This window comes from Panthera pardus, unplaced genomic scaffold (genome assembly GCF_024362965.1).
Source record: "Panthera pardus isolate Hobbes unplaced genomic scaffold, ASM2436296v1 HiC_scaffold_17, whole genome shotgun sequence".
NCBI classification, from domain to species: Eukaryota; Metazoa; Chordata; class Mammalia; order Carnivora; family Felidae; genus Panthera; species Panthera pardus.
In genome coordinates, this window is record NW_026526732.1 from 46333168 (window position 1) to 46356628 (window position 23461).

Genomic DNA, 23461 nt, shown 5'->3' on the forward strand with positions numbered 1-23461 from the left:
TTTATTTATTTTTGAGAGAGAGAGAGACAGTGTGAGCTAAGGAGGGGCAGAAAGAGAGGGAGACACAGGATCCGAAGCAGGCTCCAGGCTCTGATATGTCAGCACAGAGCCTGGGCGGGGCTTGAACTCACGAGCCATGAGATCATGGCCTGAGAGGAAGTTGGGACACTTAACCGACTGAGCCACCTAGGCACCCCAATTTTAGTTTTGACCATTACCACCAAAACTATTTCCAACACATGTAAACTGGAAGTGCTAAATACCTAAAACTAACTGAATTTCATTTTTTAAAAATAGAGATTTTCTGGAAAAATAAACAGTTTATAAACTACACTGAAGCTTTTGTGCCTTGAATGTGATACCTTTGGAAATGTAAAACTGTCCATTCCTGAAGGGGGAACACTTTCCCTTACTGCTGCCTCTTGAAGATTCTATATTCTACTTCAAAAGAAATGCCAACATGATCCAAAGCCCTTGACATATCAGTGAAGCAAGAGTGCTATCCCAGCAAGGACCTGTGTTTCTAATTCTGTAATGTTTTTCCTAGCGTTGCTGCTAGCATACATCTCCAACAATGGAGTGTTAGAGTCCGATATGTTCTTCTTGGTGAAGAATTGTTTTGACTATCATCAAGCATCTGAAAACTGAATGTTTCCAGCCTTTGACACTGCCCTATACCTTACATGATGTTTACAGGTGAAATAGGAACCATGTTGTTGGCACTCTGTGAGCTTAATGATTCCTAAGAACTCACATGAACTGAACAAATGAGAGAGAAGCATGGCACTGTTGATTATACCGATTACCTGTTTTGTGATTCCTCTTGCTACTTCCCAGACTTGCCAGACCCCTGACGACTTCGTGGCTGCCACTTCTCCAGGGCATGTCATAATTGGAGGTTTATTTGCCATTCATGAAAAAATGCTGTCCTCAGAAGACTATCCCAGACGACCAGAAATCCAGAAGTGTGTTGGGTGAGTAAAGCCTCAGAGAACACATTTAAATTTCAAGATTACACTATGAGATTAAGGCATGTAAACATTTACTTGTATTAACATTTAAATTATTTTAATAAAATGTACACTAATATATTTTTAAGTTACATATAGTCATGCGATCCTTCCTTAAAAGAGAAATATATCAGCACTATATGTATAGTCGACCTCCAAGTGCAGAGGCAATGAATGCTTTCCACTAATGTATCTATTTGGATTTTGCCTTAAAAAACTCCCTGAAGTCACTTGAGAAAACCATCTGGAGACACTGTAGCCTGTCCACTGCAAGCATACAGAGCACATTTATATTTATATTATTATAAATAATGTTTATAAGCATATTATAAACATACTATAAATATATGTATGTTTATTATATATTAGTATTATATTATATTAGTATTATATTATATGATTATATAATATTAATATTATAATGTAATATAATTGTATATTAACATTATATTATATAATTATATAATATAAAATATATTAAAATTAATATATATTTTTACATTACATTATTTCTATTATGTATTACCTATGTTTATATCATCTACAATATGCATTTTGTTTTAAACATAGATCTATTGTTTATTTAGTTCTTTGTTTAAAATAGGCGACATTTAAAATCTCTCTACACCAGCATTTTTGTCAGTGCTGCATTCATTTCATTCTTGAAATAATCTAATTCTCTTATGATAAATTAGGATCCTACTTCAACTTAGTGTTCCTTCTTCTTTGATGAACACTATCGGCTGAAAGCTTGGCTATAAAAAAGACATGTGGCACCGTGTACTAGGGAAAAGTAAAGCTGGGCAGAGGATGTTACAAATGGATTTTCTTTAAGGGCAGCAGGATATTTGAATTCTAACTTCAGTCTGGGGACAAACTCATTTTGTAGACTTGGGCAAATGACTTAAATTCTTTGAGTCACAGTTTCCAATTTTCTCTTTTGTAAAATAAGTTCCCGGATAACTTCTAGGGACATGGGCAGCATCAGCTTCTGTTGCTATGGCAATCTGATCAACATGCTTTTTTCCAACTCTGAAATCTTACTTCTATCTTGATGTTCTTGTATGTAAATTTAACCTCCTTTCCCACTCCCCCCCCTTTTTTCTTTCTTTATCAGAACATATTTACCAAGTGCTCTAAGAATGCTGTCAGATAAAATGTGATCCCACATCACACTAAGATTCCTTCCTGGCATTCTCCCTAGAAGTTGGGCACTTTGAGCTACTGTTTTCTTAAATGTTGATTATCAGGAATACCAGTGAACACCTCAAAATAATTAATGAAGATTCTCAGAGCACTAAATCAGTACTCAAAAAATGACTGCAGACCTGCAATTATAGGCTAACAATTAAGGATAAAAAATACTAAAAAAATCATTGATCTAATAAGAAAATATATTCTGAAAAAAATTACTGAATCGAATATCTTTTCACCTTATTGACAATCCCTGAAAGAAACAGTATTCATTTAGCATGAAACAGCTCTATACATATATATATTTTTAAATATTTATTTATTTATTTATTCATTTTGGGGGGGGAGGGGGGTTGTGGGGAGCAGAGAGAGAGGGAGACAGAGAATCCCAAGCAGGCTCCACACTGTCAGAGCAGAGACTGACAAGGGCTCGATCTCATGAACTGTGAGATCATGACCAGAGTTGAAATCAGTAGTTAGACGTTTAACCAACTGAGCCACCTAGGTGCCCCAAACAGCTATATATTAAGTGCCCACATTAATGAGGCCCTATTCTAGGTGTTGGGATACTGAAGTGAATACACCAAAGAAGTTTAGACTTTCATGGAGCTAGCATGTGGGGACCCTGCAATCTTATACATATTGTCATACAATTCATTATTTTTGTTACAATTCATTATTTTACCTTTTCTCTCTTTTTTGCTTCTTTTTTCAAATTAAAAACTTAATGCTGATTTGCCACACTTTGCTTTTAGATAGTCTACAATGACAAATAGTATCATTCAAATACTTTATCGTAACTCAGTGAATTAAAAGAAAAGTTAAAAATATCAAAACCCTGAACAATAATATTGTCCTCTATGAATGGATAAAGAAGACATGGTATATAAACATGTGGAATATTTTTCATCTATAAAAAAGGAATAAAATCTTGCCATTTGCAACAGCATGGATGAGTCTAGGGACTGTAATGCTAAGCGAAGTATATCAGTCAGAGAAAGACAAATACTGTAGGATTTCATTCATTTAAGAAACAAAACAAACAAGGGATGCCTGTGTGTCTCAGTCGGTTAAGCATTTGACTCTTGGTAATGGCTCAAGTCATGATCTTCTTTCTAGTGGTGAAATTGAGCCCCCTGTCCAGCTCCATGCTGAGGGTGGAACCTGCTTGGGATTCTCTTTCTCCTTCGCTCTCTGCCCCTCCCCTGCTCATGTGAGAGCACATTCTCTCTCTCAAAATAAATAAATAAACTTTAAAAAAAGGAAACAAAACAAATGAACAAAAGAAAAATAGAGACAGACCAAAATATAGACTCAACTGTAGAGAACAAACTAATGGCTATCAGAGGGAAGGTGGGTTGGGAGACAGTTGAATAAGTTGAAAGAATTAAGTGTACACTTATCTTTTTTTGAGAGAGACAGGGAGAGAGAGAGAGAGAGAAAGTGTGTGTAAGAGTAGGGGAGGGGCAGAGAGAGAGGGAGAGAGAGAATCCCAAGCAGGCTCCACACGGTCAGTGCAGAGTCCTACATGGGGCTTGATCCCATGAACCGTGAGATCATGACCTGAGATGAGATCAAGAGTCTGACTCTTAACAAACTGAGCCACGCAAGTGCCCCAAGAGTACATTTATTTTGATGAGCTGACTAATGTATAGAATTGTTGAATCACTACATTGTATACCTGAAATTAATATAACACTGTATGTTAACTATACTGGGATTAAAATAAAATAATAATAATAATATTCTCCTTTATTAAAAAATTGAATCTTTACTATATATTAGATACTGTTTGTAACCTTTTGTATATAGTGGTGGATGACATAAACTTAACAGCAAAGCAGTAATCAAGCAACTCAGTCCTCTGAAGTAATCACAAATCAAGAAGTCAACTGGGAAAATCCACTGAAAGAGTAAACAGCTATATTTCAGAACTTAAATAGTGCATTTATCTAGGAGAAAGCTATTCAGCTTATACAGTCTATTTTATATATAATTCTGAAGGTCTTATTAAACTGGTTTCCAATCACAACAGATTATATTAAAAAAAAGACAGTGGGCTAGTGAGTCTAAAGAGCAGATACTTGGACGGTGATAAAATGGTGACATCTAACTACAAAAAGGAGCAAAAATCAGACATATCTCCATACTGCAGAATACTAAACTGAGTATTGAAATGATCCCCAAATTAATCAGAAACAAGTTATTCTATTCCACAGACTCCATTTGAGAAACTATATACCATTTAGAAAAGTTTCCATCAAGAACTCTTTTAAAATAAAATTTAGGCCCTTTAAGAATTGAGCCTCGCTGATCCAGAAATTGTCTATTATAAGGCAGAGATGTGAATCAAATGAGTTACCATCATGTCTAGAGAAGAATTCTATTCTGATTGCTTTAAAAAGTTTGTTTCTCAACAGGTTTGAAATATCAATTTTTCTTCAAACTCTTGCCATGATTCACAGCATTGAGATGATCAATAATTCAACACTATTATCTGGAATCAAACTGGGGTATGAAATCTATGACACTTGTACAGAAGTCACAGTGGCAATGGCAGCTGCTCTGAGGTTTCTTTCTAAGTTCAACAGCTCCGGAGAAATCATGGAGTTTAAATGTGACTATTCCAGCTACATGCCAAGGGTTAAGGCTGTCATAGGTGCTGGCTACTCAGAAATAACCATGGCTGTCTCCAGGATGTTGAATTTACAGCTTATGCCACAGGTGGGTTTTGTTTTATCCTTGGTTGGTTTTGATCATATTCCTTATTATGAGGGGATCAGGGTAACCCAGGAAACTAGCTGGGGAGTTGATCTTACTTTAACCTTCTCTTTCTTCAGATAAAGAAAGGTATGTGCCCTATTATGGAGAGTATAGTGGATAGAGCACTAAGGGACTATAGTCGCCCCTCCATCTGCCAAGTGTAGTTTCTGATAGTTTACAGTGAGATTCGGATAAGATGGAAATCTCTGAGGGCCTCAGCTGCCTTGTTTCTGAAATAACACCAGTTGGGTGCTATGAGGAGACTGAGAAGTAAACGGACATGGAGGTCAGGGAAGACTTCCTGAAACTTGAATGAGAAAGGACAGCCAAGGGAAGACAAGGAGGGCAGGACAATATCTATGCTGGGAAAGCAGTAAGTCCAACGTTGAAATGTCCAAAGAATAACAAAAGATCAGTATAGCTAGATCAGTTGTATAGAAAGGAGTGCAGTAAGAAGTGCATTTGCAGAGATAAGCAAGGGCTGGTCATTCAGCACCTTGTAAGCTGTAGTAGGATTTACATTTTCTTCTGAGTATGGTGGGAAGCTTTTAGCAGAGACTATGGAACTATATATCTCCTTGTAATGCAAGCCAATAAATAATCAAGAAGTAAGCAAAAAGCCCTCTGAAAGCCCTTCACCAAGGTCCTGCATATTACTCAGAGTCAAGCAAGTCGCCTTGGCTTTCACTCTCAATACATTGCTCTGTAACTCACTAGGTCACTGCTTTCTAGGCTCAAGGAAGATTAGAAGCCAACAGTTAGAAAGCAAAAATAATTACAATCAGATTATCAGGAAATGGCCATCTGATAGAAGTGAACAGATAGAAAAATATAAATCATATATTAAATGTGTATAAGAATTTAAAATATATAACTTTCTGGAGTTAGAGTAAATAAGATCTTGTATCCATGAAAGACTCTGAGAGTTCCATTATATAGCCTAGTAAAGTTGATAAAAAAAAATTTATATCCATAATGAAAAAAAAAACCAGAATTATTCCCCTAAATATCTCAGAGATAAGGCTTTGGCTCAAATTGTCTAGACTATGTATAATGCTATGAGAAAAGTACATTATTTTTAACAATGATTATTTCATATAAAAAGGTAATTTCCATGACAGACAACACAAAAGGAAACGGGGTTCACTGCAGGGGACACTGATTTTACAGAAACCCAGGTCTCAAAATACAGATGAGCACAGCAATGCCAGGTACAAAATGGAGGCCAGCATAGCAATGTCAGGGAACTAAAGTTTAGTTACTGTCCACTGTGTGCTAATAACCATTTCAATTTTCTCCTTTAATCTTCACAAGAATCCTATCATTTCACATGTAAAGAAATATTAACTAACTTCCCCAAATTTATTGAAGTCAGAATTCTGACAGTTTGTCTGACTCTAAAGCCTACTGACTTTCCACCATACCAGGTGGCTGCTATAAGTAATAGGAAAAAAAAAAGACTCAGCAAGTGACACAGTGCATTTGCAGCTGTGGAAGGTAGTAATTCTCCCTAGAATAAAATCACCAGAACTGTAAATCAAGCAAAACTCTGTACACATTAGGTAGGTATCTCAAAATGCTATTTGAGTAGACCAGAGGTCAGAAAACTATAGCATGTAGATCAAATGTGGCTCTTGAGCTATCAAGAAGGGTGTTTACAATTTTTTGAAAGGTTGTAACAAAAAAAGATATGACAGAGACCATATGTGATCAACGAAGCTTAAAATACTTTATACCTGGTCCTTTGCAGAAAAAAGTGTGCTGGCCCTTAGACTAGATGATTATTTGGCTGGTTGACTTATTTCACCTAGAATAAAAATCACCGAAGTTGTCAATTAGACAAAATGTTGAACATACCGGGTGTCCTAAAAATGCATTCTGTTTATTTGACTAGCTGCATTTTTCCTATATTTATCTCTAAGTATTTAAATAATATCCACTATTGGCCTTGGCCCGAGATATAAGATAGATATAGATGGATATAGAAGTGTAGATGGAAGCATAAGATAGAGCCTGAACCTTCAGAGAGCTTGTACTATACACAATAGAAATGACTGAAGAGCGATGACTCTAAAGAGTTGGCACACAATTACTAAATGTCATGATTTACACTGTTTCTAAAGCAGAAGTTCATTGAAGGGGAAGAATATAAAAGACCAGAGAATTTAGGAAAAGATTACAGAAATTCACAGAAATGAGAGGGGAACACCCAGTATGAACATCCAGCTGGAGTTCATCAGCACCATAACTAAAAGATTCTGTCAATTTCCAGGTGAGTTATGAATCAACTGCAGAAATCCTAAGTGACAAAATTCGCTTTCCTTCATTTTTACGGACTGTGCCCAGTGACTTCTATCAAACTAAAGCAATGGCCCACCTGATTGAGAAGTCTGGATGGAACTGGATTGGCATCATAGCCACAGATGATGACTATGGACAAATGGCCCTCAACACTTTTGCAGTTCAGACCACAGCAAATAATGTGTGCATAGCTTTCAAAGAAGTTCTCCCAGCCTTCCTCTCAGATAATACCATCGAAGTCAGGATCAATGAGACACTTGAGAAAATCATAGCAGAAGCCCAGGTTAATGTCATTGTGGTATTCCTGAGGCAATTCCATGTTTTCAATCTCTTCAGTAAAGCTCTAGAAAGGAATATAAATAAGATATGGATTGCCAGTGACAACTGGTCAACGGCCACCAAGATTACAACCATTCCTAATGTTAAAAGGATTGGCAAAGTTGTAGGGTTTACCTTTAGAAGAGGGAATATGTCTTCCTTCCATTCCTTTCTTCAAAATCTGCATATATTTCCCAGTGATAATAACAAGGTCTTAAATGAATATGCCACACTCTTGTCTGCTTGTGCATATGTCAAGGACAGTGATTTGAGTCAGTGCATTTCCAACCATTCTCAGGGGACTTTGGCCTACAAGGTTGACAAGGATTTAGAAAGGAACTTCTCCCTGAGAAATGATTTCCTGTGGGATTATACTGAGCCAGGCCTTGTTCACAGTATCCAGCTTGCAGTACTTTCTCTTGGTTATGCCATTCGGGATCTCTGCCAAGCTCGCGACTGTCAGAACCCCAACGCCTTTCAACCATGGGAGGTACTAACTCATACATTCAAGAAAATTCCCCTACCATCCTTCCTTTCCTTGCTTTAATTTTCAAGTATTTATATTAACTGTCTTAATCGTATTCCTTTTGAAGGTAGATACATTAAGTGTTCAAATAACATGCATTTCTCTCATTAGCTCTTTGTTCTTGAGGATAATAGAGTTGTTATTTTACCTTTACTACTCTGACCCACTAAAGTAGTGCTCTTTTATTTTCCAAGAAGATCCAGTTGGTAGTATTATTTTTTGTGAGTATATGGATTTGTATCTGATCTTGTAGTTTTTCAGTGCTTCATATGAATTCTCTCTTTTAGTGTTCTTGACAAACACAAGACCAGGCATGTTTAACGGTCATTTTTATTATCACTAAAAATTATCAGTCGAAAAACTAAAGCTAGAAGCACTAGAAATATTACTCTTGTCTGGATCTTCTGCCTCCATGCCCTCTGTTTTCCATAGGATTTTGTTGGTTTATAGTTGGTTTTTGTTGGTTTAAAGCCTCCAGTTATGACTTTTACTTAGAACAGCCTCCTTAGGACTCCAGTCTTTTCAAATGAACATTGTTAGATAAATCATAACAATTCCTATGATATCTCCGGTTGAAATGAACCACTAATTGTCGGTAAAAGGCGTCTTTTCATTTCTTCTCTTTGATTAGTTTGTAGAAACTCAAATTAAAGCTTAATGTGGCTCTTTTTAGTAAAAATTTTCCATTGTGCTTTTTAAATGCTGATAAACAAGACATTTGAAAGCAATTGTTGCCTTATATGATGATAAATTTTACTCATTAAAAACAGATTTCTCAATACTGTGTACTCAAAGCCAAACTTGTCTGTTTTGGTGCAGAATCATGTCCCGAAAATATATTTATTATAAATGTGTAAGGGAAAAGAAGGTGAAAGGAAGTAAGACTCAAGTGTTACCATATACGTGAGTATGCAGGGCAGACTATTTCTACTTTTGTCATTTTTACTTTTAACAGTCCCAAACACAAGCTCCAAGGTCTAAGGTCATCCGCTTACATTTAGGTGGATCATGTGATGGTATAGGGTATTTTAAATTTCTCATTTTAAAACTAGTTTTGATCTTGTAAATGCAAGGCAAAAAAACTAATAAGGAGGTAAGACTAGAGATTAGGATTTTTGTTTTGTTTTGGCCTTTTTGTTTTTAATTTTTTTTAACGTTTATTTTTGAGACAGAGAGAGACAGAGCATGAATGGGGGGAGGGTCAGAGAGCGAGGGAGACACAGAATCAGAAGCAGGCTCCAGGTTCTGAGCTGTCAGCACAGAGCCTGACGCGGGGCTCGAAGTCACGGACCGCGAGATCACAACCTGAGCCGAAGTCAGACGCTTAACCGACTGAGCCACCCAGGCGCCCCGAGATTACGATTTTTTAAGTTAAAACTATCTAAAAAATAAAAATTATATATATATATATATATATATATATATGTCTAGCTATTTTAAGATGTCTGTTTGAAAGCATACTCTTTGTAATATAAAACTTAAATCAGGGATTGATAAAAACTACAAATGAAGTTGACCACAATAATGAAACCACTACATGAAATTTTAAGAATGAGAGGTTGAGAAAGAGTAATAGAAATTAGACAATCCTAGAGGCAGGATAAAGGGGAGGAGACATAAGGAGCCTCTAAGGAAGGATAGATAAAAATAGCAAGGACTATTTATCCACTAAAGATCTGGGAAAGTATTTTAAATCAGGAATGAATCTCAAACATTCTGAGGAAAAGACTTGGGAAAGTATAATCTAAGCAGAGTCTTCTAAAATGTTTTGTTTAAACAGTAGGAGCCTGGGGTTATTCTTTATTCCCTCTGGGAGCCTGGTTACCTAGAAACCAAACAGGAAATAGACTGGAAAGGAAGAACATGTGAGTGACTTGCTCTTTTGATCACAACGTGAGTGAACCACATCTGTGCCAGATTCAGTAGGACAAACAATGCAAATAATTTTTATGAAGAAATCTCCATAGACTTCAAATTTAAAAGATCAGCAATATCTAGGGTCACTAATCAAAGACACATTCCTAAAGATTATTTTGTCCCTTGGTAAGATTCACTAATATCTAAATATTACTTTCTAGATAATTTTATATTCAAATAACTTTAAAGGAGTTTTTCCCAATATTTGGGGATAGTTCTTACTTTGGCTCCACATTTGGAGACACCTATGAGAAGTATTCGGGAAAAGCACAGCCAGGATTGTTTTACTTCAATACAGTTTTGATGTTTCTCAGATGTGCATGAGGATACCACCTCCTTGTTGTAAACAGTGATTTTGGTTTTTTGTTTGTTTGTTTTCCTTTACTTATGATGATATAGAAAGTAGTAAGTGATGCATGTGAGATGACAGACTTATAGTCAAACTTCCCATGTGTACATATATTTAGCAAACATTTATTGGACATCTCAATGCTCCAGTCCAACGTTGAGTGTTGAAAATATTAGGGAAAACAAGACAATTCTCTTCCTGAAGGAGTCATCTGTCCACTGGTGTGTACAACCAACCAATTAAGGAGTTGATTACAATGCAGAATGATGCATTACTATGTTTCATAGGGGCACAAAATGGCAGCGAAGCACTTAACTGAGGCAACCAATCCAGTATTAGCAATTCAAAAAACATTCTCCAAAGACCATACATCTCTGGAGAATATGATGGAAGGGTAGGAGTTAGGACACAAATACTCCAGCAAGATCTGAGAAGGGAGGGTAAGTATGGCATCTTCAGGGGTAAGTAAATAGTGTCACAGAATTGGAGTTTCTTGTGGAAACTACAGGTGAATGAAAGTAGAGGAAGGATCCAACATCAGGGTCTAATGAATCAGAGCATCTCAAATTTTGATTTGCAGTTGAATGGCCTGGGAATCTCATATCATGTATCTGCTAATTCTGTGGGGGGATACCTGAGAGTCTGCACTTCTAACAGTCTCTCAGGTGATGTTGATACTGCTAGTCCAGGGACCATCGTTTCAATAGAAAGGCCGCAAACTATGTTTAAAGGTTTGGACTTGATAGAGCAAAGCGAGCCAATTAAATCTATTTTGAGACAGGACAGTGTTCTGATCTGCTTTTCACTGCAGAAGTAGCATTTCATTTCCACTGTGGTGTGCACTGCTCAGAGGGACACAAGCCTAGAGGCAGAAGGATCAATTTGGTAATCCAGTCACGAAATAAGGATGGCTTATACTCCAGGTATAAGTACTACAAGCACTGTGTGTGACAGTGAGGATGGAGATGCATACATGGTTGTGTAAGAGGAAGAATGAAGAGCATCTGTAGATAGACTGGGTGTAAAAGATGCAAAGAGAAGCAAAGATGCTGCAAGTGATTCCACATTTGGACATTTGATGACTTTGTTGAGAAGGAAACATAAAAAAGTAGAGGTTTGGTGGGGAGGAGAAGTATTAAGCATTCTGTTTTGGAGATGTTGAATTCGAAGAACTTATGAGACATTCAAGTGTAGCAACGGAAGAAATGTGTGCTGAGAAGAGAGTGATTTTGAAGTGATAAGGAAAACAATAACTAACAATTTTTGAGGGCGACTATACCAGGCATTGACATATATGATCTCTAACCTCTATAATATTCTGGTAGGTCCACAGGTTTGTGTTTCTTACACTCCATCTTTTTTTAAAAATTTTTTTTAACGTTTATTCATTTTTGAGACAGAAAGAGACAGAGCATGAATGGGGGAAGGTCAGAGAGAGAGGGAGACTCAGAATCTGAAGCAGGCTCCAGGCTCTGAGTGTCAGCACAGAGCCCGACACGGGGCTCGAACTCACGGACCGCGAGATCATGACCTGAGCCGAAGTCGGACGCTCAACCGACTGAGCCACCCAGGCGCCCCTCTTACACTCCATCTTAAAGTGGCAAGAGGAAATGTTACCAGTGATGGAGACTTGTGGCAGTTTAGAGACGGACGGGGCCTCCACAATGAGGGTCTGGCCCACGGTCCCCCACACGGTTAGCAGTGAGACTATCCCAGCCTTAGTCCAGGGTGCTTTCCACTACGGTACAGAAAATTTCACAGAAGAAAAAGACATGGGTTGGGCACCAGACAGAAATGCAAGGCTGCTTCCTCTGCTCTGTCTAATTCAGCCACAAGCACAGCTTTCTTAGGAAGATGTGGACACTGCACCAGTCAGGGAAATGGAAAACAGCATTACCAACAACAGCTTAGTTGGTGTGGCCCCCTGGCTTTGTGTTCTCAAAAACAGGTCATTGCCATACACAGGGTGAGTTATATAATCATGGAAACACAAATCTTACTGTTTAATGGTGTCAATTTATAGTGACTTTCAGAGTCTCCATGGAAAATAAATAAGTGCTGGAAAAAGCCTTTAAGAGCTTAGTAACCAGAGCACTAATGTTCAAAACTTACCTTAATCCAGAGCAAACGTTGTGTTTTAATTAACAGGTAACAAATGCACTGTTTTGTTTGCCTCCACCCTCTCTCTTGTGAGAACAAGCATAGTTATGTTGGCTTAGGTACTTCATACACCGTTATCGCTATTTACAGAATGTATATGTGCCAGAAAACCTAATTAAGTGCAGGAAAAAACAAGTAGAAATTATAGTTCAAACTCAAAAGAGGAAAAGGATATGCTTCCTAAAGAACCGAGTTACTGGGGTTTATGTGTGTATTGCTTAAGGAGAGAACAGAAAAAAAAAATCAACACACAGGTGGAGGTGGAAACACTGACAGTGGGTCCTTACTTCCTCTTTTATTTTTGTTCCCTTCATATTTTTTCTTCCAGGCAATTGCTAGAAAAAGCTTTTGTTGGTTAATTCCACCATGTTAAATCTGATATCCTGCTCCTTTAAGTCTATTTATTTTGAGACACAGAGAGAGTGGAGGAGGGGCAGAGAGAGAGGAAGAGAGAGAATCCTAAGCAGGCTCTGCACTGTCAGCTCAGAGCCCAGTACGGGGCTGGAACTCACGAACTGTGAGATCATGACCTGAGCCGAAACCAAGAGGCAGATGCTTAGTTGACTGAGCCACCCAGGTGCCCCTGATATCCTGTTTCTTTAAAGTAATACTATTTTACATTCATTAAGAGAACTAAGAAATCTGTGGAAACATATAATAAAATTAATACACATACTCAGATATTTTACTAACGTGACATTTGGTCACTGACCTGCCTATCGTGACTAATATATTTACCTTAAAATATAGCTTGATTTTCTTATAGTCTATTGACCAAAACAAAAATTGAAGGAAAGAAACATTCATAAAAGATGAACTGATAAGGAATAGAAGAATAATTCTATTCGAATAGAATAATTTCTGCCTCATTCCAGATTTTGCACTCAACAAGAGCCACATAACATCATAGACTTAGATGAGTAGGCCCAGTGTGTCCAGAAAGGGTATTTACTTAGCCGTGATTATATATCAAGTTAATGGCGGAGCAGTGTTTTTCTCTCTCCCAGAAGAGCGATCTTCCTCTGCAGCACAATCTCAATACAGCTGCCTCATTTGTCAGTAAAACATTTCCTGTCCTAGCTGTTTTACATACAAGTTCTCATGTACGAACTCGGTAACAAGACAAGTAATTTTTCATTGCATTTCTTTCCTCTGAAATTAAAAAAAAAAATCATTTTGTGAATTACATTGGAAAGGTCACTTTATACTCAATCACTGAAACAGATTTGAAAACCTCTGAAGATAATAATATCCGTACCTCCAACCAAATGAGTAACAAAGGATGTATTTAGAAGGCAGGTACTGGCAGTACCTTATAACCCCGAGCTAAACCTCTCTGGTGGGAGATGTCCTGAGAACAGGGTGCTGTTGTCACTGGACTGTCCCATGTTTGTATGTCTGTCCCCTTAGCCTTCATTTTGCGGATGGTGAGCATAACACCTACTGGTTTGGATTACCCACTCAGGCTTGGCCAAGGATCCAACTGTGACTAGAAGGAAAGAATGAATTTTCCTGCCTCCGGTAGCTCCAGATGACATATCGATAACTGTTTTTGAGTCAGATGGAAAATACAATATGGAGGACTTGAATTAAAATATTGTTAGGTGCAATGGAAAGACCTGAAAGTCAAAATGTGTGTCCTCAGATTAAGTCCACTTACCCCTTTTCTGATGGTGCTCACCTAAGAAAGGAGCAAGATGATCTCTGTTCAGTTGTTTCATTGAGTTGTTATGGAGAAGAAGGATATCACACTTCTGAGAATTATCAAGTAATATATGAACGTCAGGTGACATAATTAATAGACTCAAAATATTTTTATTTATTTGCACAATGTCCTTATTAGCTAATAGTGTTAACAGATATTAATATACCCTTTACTAATCTTAATCTGTCCCTAATACTGGGATAAACTCCTTATATGCTTAATTACATATAATCCTTACAATAACCCTATAAGGTATACAGATGGGGAACCTGGACCTAGAGAGAAATTGAAGTGTCAAGACCACATCACTAATGAGATATAGAACCTGTATTAGAGCCCAGGCAACTGCCCCAGAGGACCTATCCTGAAATTGTGCAATGTGAAAAAATGAAGATCCTCATATTCCAATTTTATAAGCTAGAGAAGCTACTCTCCATAAACATTAACTTGCTTTCTCAGATTCACAGAACAAGACTTTGGCAGAAATAAGGCTAGAATTGTCAAATTGTTGCCAGATAGTTAAGAACCTTCTCAACTAGTTACCATACTCACTGATCCAGAATGTCCTTTTTCTACTTTTAAGTGATATTCCATATAAGGCAGTGTTATAATTGGGATATAATGGATGCATATTTCTATTCATGTTTGTTTCTATTTTCTATTTTATAGTTACTTGATGCACTAAAAAATGTGACATTCACTGATGAAGGAAATTCATTTCATTTTGATGCTCATGGGGATATGAATACTGGATATGATGTTGTGCTCTGGAAGGAGATTGATGGTCACCTGACTATCACCAAGATAGCACAATATGATCTGAAGAATGATGTCTTCGTCATCACAGACCAAGAAACAAAAAATGAGTTCAGAAATCTTAAGGTAATTTTGCGGTAGGCTGCTTATAGCATTCAAATCAAATTAGTACCTCAATTGCAAAAGTCCTTGACCCCACCAGGACCTCCAGTGATCCTACTGCCTGTTTACTGTCCCCATCTTCCCTCCTTAAATGCTATGGTCAACTTGTGTGTCACCCCTTGTACATGCTCTCTTTATCATACTCATTTGACTAGAACATAATCCTGGTTAAACTCAACTCTTTGCCTAATCAGTAGAGCCCCCATGTAGCTGAACTTGAACTTGGCAAAACAAAAACAAAGCCAAAAGCACCTTGTTGACTGTTCTCACTTCAAAGTCATGATCTCTAACTTCCAGTGGGCCCTTAGCGCTGTTGGGCAATCAGACTATTACCTTACTTAGTCCATTACCTCACCTACCTTCCTAGATAGCTATTTCATAATTTTTATTCCCTTTTCTGATCCAACACATCTTCCCCATCTTCACTTTTAGGTGACTTTTCTTTCTATGTCACTAACAAAAGTGAAACACTCAAAAGAGAACAGCAGTGTTCCCCTGCCACCACATCTGTCTTCTATCCAGCACTATGGATGGGCTGTCTGCTCCTGGCCAAGGTCAGCTCCTCCCTTGATCTCTGGATCCCAACTCTTTACCACTTACTCTGTGATACTGCTCTGGCAATTCTCCACTCTCTCCCACATCCTCAAGTATTTTCTCTTCTCCATTATCTACATAGTGATATAAATATGCTGTTATTCCTTCCATGTTCCAAAAAAAGAACGAAACTCCATTGATCCTCCACTTCTCCTTTTATGTACTGCCCATTCCTCTATTTCTCTTGACATCAAAACTCCTTGAGAAATTTAAATACATTCACTGGCCCCAATTTCTCTCTTCCCATAATTCTTTTGAACTCTTTCCAATCCATCAAAATTCTTTCTATCTAGTTCACCAATGTTAACAAATCCAAAAATCATCTCACTAATTATTAGTAATTAATTATTCTCCTCTCTGTAAAATGCTCTTTATTGTTCCCACAACACCACAGTCCCTTGATTTTCTTCCTCTGTCTCTGGCCACTATTTCTTAGTCTCCTTTGCTGGCTCCTTATCATTCCAGCTGCCTATAAATATTGGCTTACCCAGAGCTCAGAACTGCTCCTTTCCTGGGTCTACACTTTGCCTTAGTGATCTCATCCAGGCTCATGATTTAAATAATGTCATTCATTAATAGAGAAGGCAGATGACTCCCAGCTTTTTATCTTCTGAAGTTCAATCCTCATAAATATACAACTGTGCAACTGACATCTCTACCTTGGAGTCTAATAGTCATCTTGACTGATTACCTCCAAAACTGAGCTTCCAAACCTACCCTCATCTCAATAAATGGCAATTTCCTTTTAGTTGTTCGTGGAAAAACCTGGTGGAATCCTTGTCATGCTTCATATCCAATCTAAGTTTCACTTTCAAAATGGGCCTAGAATCTTACCACCTTTTGTTCTCTACTCCACTGCTACTACTCCAGTCCAAGCTACAATCACCTGTCACCCAGAATAAGACAGTAGTCTTCTAACTGCTCTCTGTTTCCACTCTTACTCACTGTGGTCTATTCTTAAAGCAGCAGACAGAGTAATCCTATAAACTATAATACTCTACTCAAAACACTCCCATACATCCTGTTTCTTTTAGGGTAAAAGCCAATGTCTTTAAAAACCTTACATGACCTGCCACCAGGACCTACCTGACCTCATCTCCTACTACCTTCCCCTCCCCCTTGCCTCTTCTTCCAACCCCACAAGATTTATTGCTCTTCCATATGTACCTTCCTTTCTCCTAGCTCAAGTCCAAAACATCAGATAATCCCAAATCTTTTGCTATCCCAAAGTTATTAATACCAGACTTTAGAATGTCTTTGTTGTATCTTATGATAAGGGAAGAAAGTATTTCTCTTTTACCCCCCAATGATGTCCTGCCTACTGACAACCCAGATCAGGAATAACTGTTGAGAAGAAGAAAACCACCATTGTGGACTCAGGGGTACTGAATCTTGGTTACTTTTTCTTTCCCAGCCAGATCATTTTCATCTCCCAGAGAAAAGACCAGTTAGCTTAGTCATTGGATTGTGTTCCTGGCTCAGGAATAGCTATTAAGAGAATCTAGAGAAAGCTTCATTTACCCATTATGCTTTGGTATCTCAAAAGGTAAGACAGTAACAGATTTACTTCACAAGTTATGCGTGAGGAAGGGACTGTGAATGGAAAAAAAAAAGCATAGCTGAAGTACAAAGAATTATTAGTTAAATTGGAAACTGAGCGCTCCGTAAAATTAGAATGCTACATATGATTTACATTGTGACATGCCTAATTATAACCTAAAATATTATTTATATATCTAGGGTTACCTTTTTCACTAATACTTTAATAGCTTTAAGTTCAAAATTTCCACTCTTTTGTTTTTAAGCTTAGACTGGACAAAGTCCTTGGACAGCATGATTAATAACCTTCCTCTAAAGAATATAAAAGTGTCCATTAAGTTACTATTTTTCATATATAGTTGAACTCTTTATACAACACAAGACTGGAAATTTCCAGGCCATGACTTCCTTCTTTAGTTCCATCATTACACATTTGTTCCTCTGCTAGGGACTTTCTGAAAGAGCTAATTTCCCTTATTTGCTTTCAGAAGTTATTAATGTGACAAAAGTACTTCTTCCTAAGGCAGCTTCACTATCTGAAGTATCTTCTGCTTTTTAAACTTGTTCACATGCCTCCAGGTGACAAAACAATTCTATTGTGCTTTTTAAAAACAAGAGAGGGAGAGACCAAAATACTAGTTAGTAAATGTATCTTTAAATCAATCAAGGTTAGTTAGGAAAATAAATCTTTTAAAAATATATTTGAAACTTCTTTCACTTTGCAGAAAATTCAGTCTAAATGCTCCAAGGAGTGCAGTCCTGGGCAAATGAAGAAAACTACAAGAAGTCAACATATCTGCTGCTATGAATGTGTGAACTGTCCTGAAAATCACTACAGTAACCAGACAGGTAATTATAGTCACTACACCATGTACAGTGAATCACCAGAAACATTTCTCCTAGGCTGACTATTTTTTTTACATGAATCCTATTTTGGCTTACATTTTCATTTTAAAAAAAAAAGCATCTCATGCTCTTGCTAGATTAAATTCCAGTAAAATTTCATTTTATCTTGGAATTTGCTCTATTACATCAGCAGATGCACAACCAATACCTAATAGAGACATAAAAGTAACTTCACTTCCAAGGGAAGATGTCATCTGCTCAAGTAGACTTCCTCTCCTGCATCTTTCAAAACAACGTGATTTCTCCACCAATCTTTGTCCGTGTATCCCCCACATGGACATGCTGGTCTTGTAACTGGGGCACAATAACTATAATTAAATAAGTGTTGAATTAGCTAAACTGAGCATGATAAAAACCCAGAGGTGTGCATACCCTGGAGATCTCATTATTCCTACCAAAACGCAGCAAACAGTAAAGCCTAAAAAAAAAAAAAAAAAAGCCTTCTGTGAGACAAGGGGATAAACTATTAACAAAGATGAGCTGCTACTAACTGATTATTTGCCTAACCTGTCTTTAACAATTTCACAAGATCAGTGCAAAATATACAAAGTAAAGAACAAGGTCAGCAGCCTCAGGGTCTTAAAAGGAGCAATCAGCAGTTTCCCTGGAGTCAAATTTTGACTTCAAAATCCATACTTTAAAAGCATCGTATTCCCTTGTTTATTGTTGCATCCCTACTCATCTATAAAAGTTGTGAACCTGAGAACTGGAGCAGCTCTCAGATGCTTACTCTTTTTTCTCACTGCCTCCGAGGGGAGAAGTATCGCAATATAAACGTTCCAATAGTCTTGTTCTGTGGCTATCTCACAAAAATGCCGCTTCTCCTAACCTGAGATGGGCTCTGCTGTGTAAACAATTAGGTAATTGTGGGGGAGAGAGATTTTCCAGGCAATGTCTACCAACTGTCTGCCGAGTGGGATAAATAAAAACGCTGGAAGAGTGTGTCGCATTTATTTCCCATAAAGACACACAAGAGTTTTCAAAATACAATTTGGGCTCTCTTTTGATAACCAAGGCAAGAATAAGTGTTGAAGACTGCTTTTCCTTTGGAGGAAAAGCAAGGATTTAGGGTGATATGAAAAGACATCATCTCCTGTCTTTCTCTCTGTCTCCAGCACACAGCTCTCGTACGTAGACAAGGCCATTAAACGTTTGCCAAACAAGCGAAGAAAATGGCACATGGTAGCAGTGGCAGTTAGGGGAGGACAGAGAAGAACCGCTCTTGTAGGGAAACAGGGTTTGGAAAGAGGAAGAGGCTGGAGAGGTAATGAAGTTCATAAACAGAAACACAACCTGACTTTGAGGTTAATGAAGAAGGGAACGCAGGCCCTATATAAAAATGAATGGGCACTGTGGAGTGTTCTCAGATGGATGCCCAGGGAGTGCCTTTTGGCAATACGGGGGACCCCACCTTTAAGGGGTGAAAATGGAGAGCAAATGCAATCACACTCCCAGGGACTCCACTCTGATATCAACTCTTCCTTCTCTGCCATCAGAATAAGCCAAAATCAGTTTTAAGCTTATCACTGCACATGTGAGTTTACTGACATGTTTACTGACAAGTTTACTGACTTCCTAGAGAAAAAAAATAAACTTTAATTTTTCATCAACTGAAGTGGTTACAATCCTGTTATCTCACTTTTAGAGAGCTTTTAGGGTGACTCAGCCATATTTTCTCTGCTTTTAAAAGAACTGCAGCCTTATTTATAATAGCATTTCTCACTACATTTAGTGTCTACTATGTGTAACACTCCACACAAAGAAGTTTACATTTATTCTGGGCATTGAATGCAGCACCCCAGTGAGGCAGAGCCCTTTTTTTTTTTTTTTTTTTTTTTTTTTTTGCTTTTTTAAAGATTTGAAAATAGACTCAGAAAGTTCAATTCACTTAGTCAAGATTAAGGGAATTATAAGTGATAGAGAAAGGGACTTGAGATACATTTGATTCCAAAGCCCTTCTTTTTTTTTAAGTTTATTAATTTATTTTTGAGAGGGGGAGGGGCAGAGGGAGAGAGAATCCCAAGCAGGCTATGTGCTGTCAGCTCAGAGACTGGCGTGGGGCTTGAATCTCATGAACCCTGAGATCATTATCTGAGCTGAAACCAAAGTTGGATGCTTAACCAACCGAGCCACCCAGGCACCCATATTTCAAAGCCCTTCTTAACAGAGTCCCTGAACTGCCACCTATAATAGCAAGTTCATAAGAGGCTGGCATCTATCTTGAGTATATGGATTCCCTTAAGACTCACAGCCCAGCTGGGCTTTTTGCTTTCTCTTCCCTCACCCTCACACTTTCTCTCAACTTCTTTTGGGTTCTGTGCATGCTTTATTTTAATAAGTAACCAATGTGACAATTATCTATATCCTTTTCTCGTCCTCACTATTACTAAGAAGGAGTCTCATTTGTAGCATCATTGTGGACAATCAATCACCTGGCTTAAATGTTTGCAATGTAACTGAATCTCTGTCTTTTAGATATGGATCACTGCCTTTTATGTAACAACAAAACTCAGTGGGCCCCGGTAAGGAGCACAGCATGCTTTGAAAAGGAAGTGGAGTATCTCAGTTGGAATGACTCCTTGGCCATACTGCTCCTGGCCCTCTCCCTACTAGGAATCATGTTTGTTCTGGCCATTGGCATAATATTTACAAGAAACCTGAACACGCCTGTTGTGAAATCGTCCGGGGGATTGCTGGTCTGCTATGTGATCCTTCTCTGTCATTTCCTCAACTTTGCCAGCACGGGCTTTTTCATTGGAGAACCACAAGACTTCACATGTAAAACCAGGCAGACGTTTTTTGGTGTGAGCTTCACTCTCTGCATCTCCTGCATTTTGGTGAAGTCCCTGAAAATTCTGCTAGCCTTCAGCTTCGACCCCAAGTTGCAGAACTTCCTGAAGTGCCTCTATAAACCGATCCCCATCATCTTCACTTGCACAGGTATCCAGGTTGCCATTTGCACAATCTGGCTGATCTTTGCAGCACCTGCTGTGGAAGAGAATGTCTCCTTGCCCAGAGTCATTATCCTGGAATGTGAGGAGGGATCCATCCTTGCATTTGGCATCATGCTGGGCTATATTGCCATCCTGGCCTTCATTTGCTTCGTATTTGCCTTCAAAGGCAGGAAACTACCTGAGAATTACAATGAGGCCAAATTCATAACATTTGGCATGCTCATTTATTTCATAGCTTGGATCACATTCGTCCCCGTCTATGCTACCACATTTGGTAAATATTTACCAGCTGTGGAGATTATCGTTATTTTAATATCGAACTATGGGATCCTGTGTTGCACATTCTTCCCCAAATGCTATGTTATTCTTTATAAGCAGGAGACTAACACAAAATCTGCCTTTCTCAAGATGATTTACAGTTACTCTTCCCACAGCGCAAGCAGCCTTGCCATGAGTCATGTTTCCCTGGACTCCTCTAGCAGCAACATCACAGCGACCAATCCCAGCTCCGGTGGCAGGCCTGCAGCCTGGCATGAAAGCAGGGATATTCAGGCACAGGCATTTGCACACATACGCAGAGAAAACGCTGCAAGTATGTCTAAAACTTTGCCTCGAAAAAGAATTTCAAGTATATGAAGGAGTCCTTAAGAAATGGCATGTTCTGGAATAAAATGTCTCCAGGGTCTCTGTGTTTAAAATGTGCATTTGTTTCCCAACAAATATATTCTATGTGTTTCTTCACTGCCACCGTGTTCACCAATTTTTGGTTGAACACTCCCTCTGTCCAACCACTTCTTTAACAAAGAAAATAGTACCCTCTGCCTGGAAATGCCTTCATTCCTTATCACCTCCATCTGTCTCCATCTTTATCTCCTTCTTCTTAGACACATAGTTAAAGGTCTCTTTTCTATTTGAAATTAGCCCATCATATATCATGCTCATTGTGTCCTCTATCTCCTCGTCTCAGACCTTTTCATATGGGTCCTCCTTCTGCCCTAAGTATCTTTATCTTCCCACCTCCAGGGCTCAGTTCAGTTGAACAAGCATTTGAGCAGTTACCATGAGCCAGGTGACATGCTAAATACAAAAGTACAAGGAGGATCAAAGCATCATTTCTGACCTCAAGGAGTTCAAAATCCAGGAAGACAGTCACATACAGATATCATCATTTGAGTGTGGGGATTTCTATGATTGTCCTGTGCAGATGGCACTGTGACAGGATAGTGAAGGGGGTACTTAGCCACCCTGGGGGACGATGAGAGAGCTTCGAAGAAAGCTAAATGTGGGATATGATGTTTAGAGGGAGCCTTGAAAGATGAGTAAGAGCTAATCAAAGAAAGTCAGAAAGCTGTTCTAGAAAAAGGGGGAAAGCAAGGAGCAGCAGCAGGAAGTGTGTCAGGAAGGTATGCTAGGGGGAGTACAGTCATTTGGTATTACTAGAGAGGAGTCTTCTTTTGCATGTAGAGATTACATCATGAATGAATACCATAGACTGGAGTTATTTTTTTAAGTTTATTTATTTATTTTTAAAGAGAGAGAGAGAGAGAAGAGGGACAGAGAAAGAGAAGAGAGACAGAATCTGAAGCAGGCTCCACACTGTCCGTGTGGAGCCCAATGAGGGGCTTGATGTCATGAACCATGAGTTCATGACCTGAACCGAAATCAAGAGTCAGATACTTAACCGACTGAGCCATCCAGGCATCTGTGGAGTTCTTTTATAAGGAACTTAGGTCTTTATTTTGTGGTAAGAAAGTCATAAAAGCATCTGGCAGAAAGATGACAGGTTCAAAGTCCCATTTTAGGAAGATCACTTTAATATAGGGTAGAGGATGGAGTCTAATTGGGATAGGATTAAGATCTACATCAGGGAATAAAGAATATGAATATGTATTCTGCTATATAAGAAGTGGTAATTTACCTGAAATAGTTGGTGAGGGATGAAGTATAAGCTTCTAGTTTGGTTTATTGAAGGAAATGTGCAGTGCAGGAAAAAGACTGGTTTAGAGTAATTTCAAGATATATCAAGCATTCATATGGATCTAAGACTCTGAGCTCAGGGGATAGGTCAGGGCCGGTGATGAGGATTTGAATGCCATGTTCACGATGCTGCCCATCCTTGTAAAACAGATCAACATACAAAATAGCATTGTCTCCAATCTTGACATTCTCTTTAACTACGACCCTATTTCCCCCTCCTCTTCACAACTGAATGTTAAGGAACAGTGTCCTTATTGACTTTTGACCCACTGAACCTACTGATATCTGGCTTCTAGTTTCACCACTCTGCCAAAATAGTTCAGAGAAAGT

The 23461-nt window shown here is 38.3% G+C and overlaps 1 protein-coding gene across 1 annotated transcript; it reads left to right on the top strand.

Annotated features, from left to right (window-relative positions):
* Nucleotides 1-762: 762 nt before the first annotated feature.
* GPRC6A (G protein-coupled receptor class C group 6 member A) lies at nucleotides 763-22187 on the top strand. Its single transcript, XM_019418177.2, has 6 exons — nucleotides 763-974; nucleotides 4625-4928; nucleotides 7240-8076; nucleotides 14913-15125; nucleotides 18020-18143; nucleotides 20676-22187. Exons 1-6 carry the CDS (start codon nucleotides 781-783, stop codon nucleotides 21788-21790), a joined length of 2787 nt encoding a protein of 928 aa, XP_019273722.2. The 5' UTR covers nucleotides 763-780; the 3' UTR covers nucleotides 21791-22187.
* Nucleotides 22188-23461: the final 1274 nt, after the last annotated feature.